This window comes from Geospiza fortis, unplaced genomic scaffold (assembly GCF_000277835.1).
Source record: "Geospiza fortis unplaced genomic scaffold, GeoFor_1.0 scaffold237, whole genome shotgun sequence".
Lineage (NCBI taxonomy): Eukaryota > Metazoa > Chordata > Aves > Passeriformes > Thraupidae > Geospiza > Geospiza fortis.
Genome location: NW_005054319.1, coordinates 4,726,968 through 4,736,687, shown reverse-complemented (window position 1 = coordinate 4,736,687; position 9,720 = coordinate 4,726,968). Strand labels below are relative to the sequence as shown.

The 9,720-nt window shown below is 40.0% G+C and overlaps 1 protein-coding gene across 1 annotated transcript in view; it reads right to left on the bottom strand.

The window, feature by feature from the left end:
• Positions 1 to 3,468: 3,468 nt before the first annotated feature.
• The window catches only part of PDILT (protein disulfide isomerase like, testis expressed), a 23,492-nt gene continuing 17,240 nt past the window's right edge, over positions 3,469 to 9,720 (bottom strand). Inside the window, exons 8-11 of the mRNA XM_005420395.2 lie at positions 9,467 to 9,587; positions 7,934 to 8,115; positions 5,367 to 5,456; positions 3,469 to 3,667 (exon numbers count right to left, since the gene is read on the bottom strand). Coding sequence (XP_005420452.1) covers positions 3,599 to 3,667; positions 5,367 to 5,456; positions 7,934 to 8,115; positions 9,467 to 9,587 — 462 coding nt within the window. The 3' untranslated portion in view covers positions 3,469 to 3,598. The remainder of the gene's footprint in view (positions 3,668 to 5,366; positions 5,457 to 7,933; positions 8,116 to 9,466; positions 9,588 to 9,720) is intronic.

The window sequence follows — 9,720 nt, the reverse complement described above, 5'->3', positions numbered from 1 at the left end:
CCTTGTGATTTATACCAATTATGCCACTGCCACCCATCAAGGGGATTATTTTTTTTTTGAACCGTTGTTGCATTTGTTTTGTATTAATCCCTTTTAATGTATTGTTGTTATGCTAATGCCAGCTGAAAGTAATTCCAGGGAAATTAAGCTAGGATTAATCTGTTGTAAAGAGGAAAAGAATTATTATAGTTCTCATTAAGACTGGGGTTTTTTTTCTGTTCATCTGAGCATCTATGAATGATTGTCAATTCTGAACAACATTTTTCTTCTCCAGGATTTAAGAATAGAACTTAATGAGATGAATTTTTATCTGCAAGGTGCTCAAAGCTTGTATTTTAAGGCAGGATAGGCTATCACTGAATAAAAAAAACAAGTCAGCATTTCTTCAGAATGGTTCAAGTTTATCCTTTTTTTGTGTTAAACTTTGTGATGCTTTTTATAATTAAGATTTGTAGCTGAGAGTGTTGCTTCTGCTGCTCCATATTTATAACCAGTGCAGATTAAAGCAGCTCCATTGCTGGTATGCATTCATATCTCTTTACTTAGTCCTGTCTGTCTTAATTGATAGGGCTTATTTATGTGCAGGAGGAGAGTATTCATGCGAGTGGGGCATTTAAAATATTGGTATTCATTTACAGAAACAAGTTTGGCTAATAAATATTGATTTTTTAAAATTTTTAATGATTTTTAAGTAATATTTAGAATGTCTAAGCACGGTTATAATGATGTGCTCTTTAAAATTAAACAGATTCTCTTCATGTTTAGACTAAAATAAAAGAAGTAATGTTTGACTTAGCAAAGCTTGAGGAAGCAATTGCATTTCATGCACTTAGGGCTCAATTCTCCTTGTGACACTTCCAAATTTTTGTTCCAGGAATACATTCTGTAGCTGACTTGAGTCAGAGGGAGAACAAGGTGAGGTGCCAGGGCACTTGTTTGGCACCATGGGCTCCTCCTGCCCTGGTCGAGACTTGGAGGAACTCAGTCAGGAAGGCAGACTTTTGACCAAGGAAGAGATGTGATTCAGGCAGGCTTTTAGCACACTTTTATGAAGTATGATTGGAACTCTTGTCATGTGTCAGTTCATGGCATGTGAGTCTGCACTCAGCCCCTTGTCTTGACACCACATCTGAGAGTGGCTGGAACAAAAATGAGAACATCATTTGCTGAGATGTCACATGTTTTCATTAAAATGTAATCTTGCACCTCATAATAGGATAGATAGCAGTTTCAGGATTGAGCCTTGTATACAGTGCGTAGACGCAGTGAAAATTAATTTTTTTTTCTTTATCTTGAATGGTAAACCCATCTGCCAGATACAGACTGGTGCTGAACATTGCTTGCTCCATTTTTCTGGAAGGAAACTAATTAAAAGATTATAGCTTCTGTGTTTAATAGTTCAAAATATGCTGGTGGCACTGCTTGCCATTCAGATTTCATCGTGTTGCAGGCAGCAAAGGGAAAGCACACTGACACTTCCCTCTCTTTGGGATTAACTTCATCTCATTCTCTTCCTAATCTGATCTCCCAGGATATCAAATGAAGGCTTCTGTGTGTTAATGAACACCCAATGTTAAATGAAAGTCAAATGAAACCCAATATCCAGCAGTGATCAGGTTTACTTTGCCCAAGGTCCCACTGGAATGGGAATGTCCTGGAGAACTTGTGTTTGATGTCCAGAGGAGAACTGACTTCAGTGTGTAAGAGAGGCAGTTTGGGTACACCTCAATGGTCAAGTCATTGTTTCTGTGGTATTTGTAAATTAAGTCCTCTTAACAAGGGTGCTGTGAAACTCTTACTGCCAACTGCAACCCAACTGTCCAGCTGGAGCTTCCACCCACAGCAAACTTAGCTTGAACTCTTTAAAATCATCCCATCTTTTCCTCATGCCACTAAGCGACAGTATGGTTTGATTTCTACTGTATTGCAGTTTTATCAAAAATTTACTCTGTATTAAAAACATGAGAATTAAACTTTACTTGTCATCTTCAAAGAATTCTTCCTCAGATAGTAACAACTCAGCTGTGGCTCCCATCTCTCACCTCTACAGTGCTGATTTTAAGCTGTAGTTTTCCTGTGAAGCTTTCTGCTCCTTCTCCCCATGTAGGTGATGTTTCTGGCAGAAAACCTGAGTGTGTGGAGCCCATCTGGTCTTCACCCATTTCAGACAGGCTCAGTAGACTGCTCACAGAACCAGGTCAAAGACCTGCAAAACCCAGGTGGACCATATATAGGAATGGTGGTCTAGCACTGAATGTGCTTCCACAAGAATCCTCTCCCATTAAGTGGATTTAATTGCAGTCCCAATGACCATTAATCCCAGCAGAGATTAAACTGTGCCCATGGGGACTCAACATAAACTGTTTTCCTTTCTGTGTCTCCTTGTTACCTCCTCATCATGAAGAGCAGCTGACAGCCTCCTGAGGCGTGCTGCGTGTGGAGCCCTATTTATTTGCAAGAACTGTGAAGTAAAGAAGTTAATAATTCACCTTAAATCTCGAAGTGGGCTTATTTAATTACATGCTGCAACCTGGATAGCAAACAAGCCACCTGTCATGAACTGCACTTTTTAGCAAACCATCATAAAATGTAAGAGGGCCAGTGCTTTACAACTGTCCCTCTCTTGTTGTCTGGTGTGACAGGTGAGGGTTAGGAGCTCTCCATGCTCCCTCTCAGTGCTGCATTCTTCACTGCAATGATGGAGCCTTCTTCCATCCAAATGGGTGTTCCTTCCTTTTCTGTTTTCCTCATTTTCCCCTGCTTATATAAGAAAGTGATTATTAGCATTAACAATTTGGAAACAGATTTTGAACACCTGTTTCTGAAATGAAATTCTGATAAGTGTTCTTCCTTCCCTAATTGTGTAAGAAAAGGTTTCAAATTTTTGGAATAATTTCTGCTTTATCTGGTCCTTGCAGGAAGAAATTACTATTGTCCAGCAGTTTCACCTGTCTCACTTCTTTAACATGTGGTTAAGGGACCCCACATAACTAGAATGTGAGTCATATTTGTGACTTTGTGTGTTAGCCATGGTATTTTTCTAACTGCAATTAAATTTTATGTCTATTTCTGCATTTTTTACTACTTGCATAAAAAAGCCATGAGCTGTTCCTTGCTGCCCTTTGGGCTCAGCCCCTAGCTCTAATGACTTTTTCTGAAGATCACCCTAGGTATGCTTTTTGCAGTGGTAGACCCTTCCTTTTGGGAGCAGTTAATCTCCTTTGAAAACAACAGGCTGTTTTGGAGAGCAATCAGTGGCAATCTTGTTGCTGGTCCTGTTCAGATAGCGTGGTTTTATATCTTGGTCTGTTTGCCATGGCATACACACCTTTCTGAAGAGTAGTTTTATTAATAATAAAGCCACTGTTTAAGCAAAATTGACAGTATTTTAAGAACCCCTGAGAACTGATCCCAGTAAAACTAGGAGTTAAATTGGATTCAGAAGAGAAGTCACACATAACAAGCCATGGATACTAAATTCTTTACTTTTATTTTTTTATTCAGCTCTGTGTTCACTTGAGATGAGTCATTCTTCCATTGAGCTCCTTCCAGGAAGGATTCCCCACAATCCTGAGAATGTTTCTCTTTCTCTGAACCATTAAAGTTCTTTCTCTGTTATTACCGTTTCCTTTTGGCTGAAATCCTCTTTGATTCCTCCCGAAGGATCCTTTTAAAAAAGGAAATGCAAGAGGAAAATTGCTTATTACAAATGTTCACAAAGACTTTAGTAATTCTTAATAAAAAAATAAAAAATTTTAAGATTAGTTGAAATGCAGATTTTCATCTTTTCCAACTAAAGAACTTGAGGTCTTGTTAATGAGGTCAGAAATAGCGCAGCTGTTGCTAAAATGCACTTTGTTTTTACACCTTTTCACTGGTTTATGGCATAGCTTAGATGAAGCTTTGTGTGAAGATTTAATATGAATTTAGAATACCACGTGTGCTGATGGGCACAAGACTGTCTTTCTTTGGCAATCTCAAAATAAACTACCTTATTTATCTTGTTTGTGTGTTTGTGAATGTCCTGAGGTGAGGATGAGGAATTACTTCAAGAGGGAAGTTCATATCAAGCGCTGTACTGCAAATGGTCTAATACTGCAATCTTCTGGGAAAATGTGGTGGGTGTCAGGTAAGGGTGGAAAAAGTGAACAGATGAGAAAATGAAAATTACTTACCCCTTTTGCTACACAAAACATGGTTTTGAGTGGTATTTTCTAAGGTGACTTTTTTACTTATTCTCTTATGTGAAATAAAGCATGAAGGAGAGACAGCAGAATATACAGAGCTCAAATATTGCATGTAAAAGACTGTGTAGAACTCAATAGATCTGCTTGAAGCACAGCACTAAGGAACATGCAAGAGACAGACATCAGGTGTGGGCTTTGGGTATTGGAAAGAAGAATTTTGCAGTGATTGGGTGTCTGGTCCTGCTCTGCAGCCTTTTGTGTCCCACTACTAGTTCAGTCATCTCTCTCCAGCAGTAACTACATATTGAAGCACTGAATGCAGGAGAAAATCAAAGCCTCTGGTGGAAATAAGTCTGCAAACTCAAAAGTGTTTCTCCACCCACAGACAGTTTTCCTACCAGCTGAAAAGAGTGTTGATAACAATTGCTAACCTGTGGTCCCACTTCATGCGGGGCAGAAAGGGCCCAGGATTCTCACACTGGGTGGACAGTGTCTCCATTTACATGTCAGGAATTTTTCTGTTCCCTGTAGTTCTCTGTGGAGCTCAGTCACCTTGCTCACTTACCATGTGTCTTTTAGCAGTGAAGTGTCTGTGATTAAATAACAGGCAGCTGTGGGACAGCAAACACCTCTCTGGTCTGATTTACAGTGCAGAAAAAAGGGTCAAGGAGCTGACAACAATCACAACCAGACTGCTCAGAGAAGGAACATCCTGTGCTCTCAGCTGTGTCCTTGTTTTAGGAGGAAGAGAAGCTGCACTGAATGTAGCAGAATGAGGTGAGCAGTGGGGATTTGAACAGCTCTAACTCTGACACTTAGCTGGGCTTTGTTTTTCCAGCTAAAACTGTGAGCAAGTGTTGCCGCACACCTGCCAGGCTGCAGGCTGCTTTGTGCTGGCTGCCAGGGCTGGCGTGTGACTCAGGGATAACACCAGCAGTGGGGGATGAGGCTTCGTGTGACAAGAACAGGGATGTGAGTGGGTGTGTGCCTGCCAGGCTGTGCTACAAGGCTGCAGCTGCTGTGGGGATGGCACCAGCCATGCACTGGTCAGAACCACCCCAGCACTGGCACAAACAGGGGACCAGGAGGGTGGCTGGGCTACAGCCAGCTCAGGGATGTCTCACCAGCTGGGAACCTGCCTGGCTTACACAGCAGATCAGGTCTGGATCAAATGCCTACCTCCTCTCCTGGTTCTGCTGTCGTCTTTCTTTGTTCTTCTAAGAATTCAGAAAATGCCTCCAATGTGTATTCCCCAGTATAGGCCACTTCCTGAAAAAGAATTAAAGTATGTAACTCTACACAGAATTTTGGAAATAATACCAAAATGGGGTGGAGGATTTAGGTTCTTTAGACTGACCAAACTCTAGACTTTTGTGCTCAGTTTAGAAAGCAATGACAGAGGCACAGCAGGTTCCAACATTATATGGAAACTGAGTGTAAAGAAGAAATAGATGTATATTCCTTAGAAGAAAAGGATTTGTATAAAAAAACAACCATTATTTTCTGGTATTAGTTTGGGATCCTGCCAGCTACTGACATCAGTGGGGTTTTTTGTGCTTAACAACAAACATTGGCAAGATATTCTGAAGAGCAGAGTCTTTTAAGTGTCCAGCCATGCTATTCAAAACTGTTCAAAGATTTTGATGGAAATTCAAATTCTGGAATAGTTTTGAAATGCACTTTTGCACAGCTTGAAAGAAGAGGATGAAGATGAGCAGTGACATTAATTTTCTTATACTTCACCTTAAATTGGGGATTTCCTGAGGATTTTCTTCTGAGGAAGTTTAATGCAAGAAGTAGTTTCAGTGGCTCTAGGCACCATATTGTATTTTAAAGATTCCTCCCCAAGAAACCTTTGCTCTCTAGAAGTATAAAAGGGTTTTTGCACAAGTTTTTTAGAAAAAAGTTGTAGAAGTTCATGTAAGTGACGCTGGGAATTGCCTGCTGTTATCTGAGTGTATTTAGAAATAGGTGGAGGCCTATTCTCAGCTGGGTTAAGCCCACTCCCACTGAGACCAATAATGTTGTGTTACTTTGGCTACTCTTACACCTGATTTGGGTTCAAAGGACTGTAACCAAAACACCTCCACACTGGTGAGTTCACTAATATTGTACATTTTTTGTATACCAAAATTTTAGTATTTCCATTCCATTTTAATATAAAGTGTGGCAGCTTTGAAACTGCTTTTTAATGGGTTTTATGTTTGTGAGTTTAAGTTTCTGGAAAAAGATTCTTTTATTTCTCTAGAGGCAATTAATATTATCAGCTGAGTCTTGATTTTATCAACTCTGATGATGGCTGGAACACCAATTTCTCAGAGCCTGAAGATCTGTAAAGCCAGAGAAGCAGCTGATTCCTGCAGTGGTTACTGGGGATGTGTGTCAACACTTTTCATTACAGTAATCTGTGCATGGGAGTATGGAAAAGTAATTTTTCTCACTTAACCCATAGAAACAGACACCTACAGGAACCTGCACAGCTAGCCAAGCACAAGATGAAATCTCTGCACTTGAGGGAAGTAGTGCAAAAACATAGTGCACAAGGAAGAACTTGAGATTTCAAATACCCTTTAATTCCAGAGAATTTTTAATTATGACACAATCCCTTAATAGTTAATGAAAGTTTTTACTGGTTTGGGGCTTTTTTGTTTGTGTATTTGTGGGTTTTTTGCAAACTGACATTTATTTTGAGCATTTAAAGGGTTTCTGCTTTTCTGCTAGAAGACTAAACATTGTGTGAGTGTGCAGGACTGCAGTTCAATTCATCAGAAGTTGTGCATGCACATCTGAGAGGAATATCTCTCAGAGATTAAATGAGGACATGGGTAAATGTCTTAGAATTTAATTTAAGTTTACTACTAAGAAAAATGAAAAGCTTAGTAATGCCTTAATTATAGTGTTTTGGTTTTTTTTTACTTCTGCGATATTTTCTTTTTAATTAGATAATCCACATAGATGGAGAATGTAGCTATTTAATATTTTTTGCCTCCACTTTCAGCAGCATTTTCTAATTATTGTGTAACATAGCTGATTGATTAGGTAGCATATTGCAAAAATCATTGGTCTTGACAACAAATATTTATTACCAGTGGAGGCTGGGATACCAGAACAAAGTAAAATTACTGGCTTAAATGTATAGAAGAAAGGTTTTGATTTGGGTTTTGTGAAAATGTAGAGGAAAATAACAACTGCAGTACTAACATTTTAGAGACATTTATCATACATGCTCTGGAAATAACTGGCACAAGTAGTTCTTTGAGACAACTTCTCTTGTCAGGGTTTGAAGTAAAAAGGCACTGCGGTCATTGGGAGCTATCTGTAAATTCACTCCAAGCTGAGATTGTTGCCAGAACCCAACAGGCTGATTGGAGATGGTTAAACAGCAGGATGTGGGGCCCTGAGGACTTGTAGTGCAAGGGAGCAAATGATACCTGAGATGAGACAATAGAAGGGTTTCCCTCGTGTATAGGATGAGTCAATAGAAGGGTTTCTCTCATATATAGACAATAGAAGGGTTTCCCTCATATATAGGATGAGATATAGGATGATAGGGTTTCTTTCCCTCATGTATAGGATGAGACAATAGAAGGGTTTCCCCTCTAATTCAGGTTCTTGGCAGCAATGCCTACTCAGAAGCCAGTGCTGAGCAGAAAAGACCAAATCTTTCCTAGTGACAGGACTCCTTTCTCCCTGTGCACAAGGCCCCTGCTTGCTGAGCCTCCCCAGTCTCCCCCAGAGCCTCTCACCTGGTGATGGGACCCGGCAGGGAAGAGTGTGAAGAACGGATAGCGGTCCAGGGCCACGGCCAGGATGTCATTTGCTGTGACATCAATCTTTGCAATCATTATGTCTTTGTGGCTTTCATATTGCTCTCCCAGCTTATCCCAGATTGGCAGGAGTTGTCTGCACTCATGGGACCAAGGGGCATCTGCAAATTTAAGAATAAAATTATAGGGACACAGAAGTGGTGGTAGAAGCAATCACCGGGAACCTATTCAGCCCTTCAGGTTAACAGAGTTTGTGATAAATATCTGCTTGAAACCATTTGCCCTTCATGAATTTCACATTTCCATGTAGTGATAACTAGTTACTCACTAGCACATTTCTGATAGCAGTGCTGCTTTAGCTCTCTTTAGCCTCTTAGGACTGTAACAAACACAGAACTTGGACTGCTTTGCTGGATGGGTGTGCCAGATAACCAGTGCAACCCACCTTAAAACCTTGCATCATTCCCGTGTTGAAATACTTGTCAGAACTACAAAATACTTCCTGCATAGTAAAATTAACTGTGCTATGCTAATAAATAAACTACTCTATGTTGACTCTAGAAAGAGGAATTTGAGTCATGGTGCTGTTTTGACTCAGCACTGAGCTGATGCAGGTCACCAGAAAAGCAAACTGCTGAGAGCCCTTTGTCCCTTTAAAAAGCTCACAACACAGTTGCAGTCCCTCAGTCAGGAGAACAATGCTCACACTTGGTTCCCACAGAATTAAAATTTCAGGAGCACTTGACTGAATACAGTACATTCCCTGCCTTTCATTTCCAGAGGACTTGGTTCAATTCTTGCTTAGCTCATTCAGTTTGTTCATGATACTGAAATGTAAAAATTACTTGTCTGAGTGACACAGCTGCAGCCAACAAGGAAGATGGCAGGAATGTCCTACCTTTAGGAATTTCTGGAATTCAGGGCAGTACAGCTAGTTGTCTATATTGCTGTTAATGCTGCATGTTTGCTTTACTGAACTGAGGCACAAACTAATCCCTGCTGGCTGGTACAAGGATAGGGCAGAGGTTTCTTGCTGGAAAGAAGGAAACCACATCCCTTGCAGACAGAGAAGCAAAAAAAGAGTTCCAATTTCCTAAACCACAATTCCTATCTGGGATTTAATCCTAGAGCATCATAACCAGACAATCTCAGTTAACTCTCCCTCTGCCCTTGGAAGCCTGGCTCATGCTGTGCAAGACACTTCAATTGTACACCACGATGTTCCAGTGTCCTGTTTCTTTCAACACAGAGATTTCATATGGCCTTGACCAATATTTACTGAAGAGATCCAGTGCTACTCAGTGCAACATTAAGTCAGCAAAGGTATCACAGCATTTCCACAGATATGACACAAATTTTTCTTCAATTTTTTCCAGAAACACTAAAAATTCATTGAGCTCAATTCTGTAAAGTGACAAGATTAGTTTGGTATATAAGCATGAGCTTTCATTTTTTCCTTCCAATTGATCATCTTATAGCAGCTTAAAATCTGAATTTAATGACAACACTTACAAAACATAACAAATACAGTCATGGTCTTATTGAAGATGACACTGTTGAAATTCTTCCCAACAAGCACTTTGACAGGCATCTTGTCCCAGTCTTGTGGAATTTCTTCACTAGGGAGATGTTGCTAAGCAGAAAAAGAAACATTGCTGTGAAAGTGCAGGGAACATTGAGAAACTGTACTCTAGCTCAAGTTAATGTGAGTCTGATGGGACATTACCTAATGTGCTCTGTTGCTGTCTGATAACTCTTTTATATCA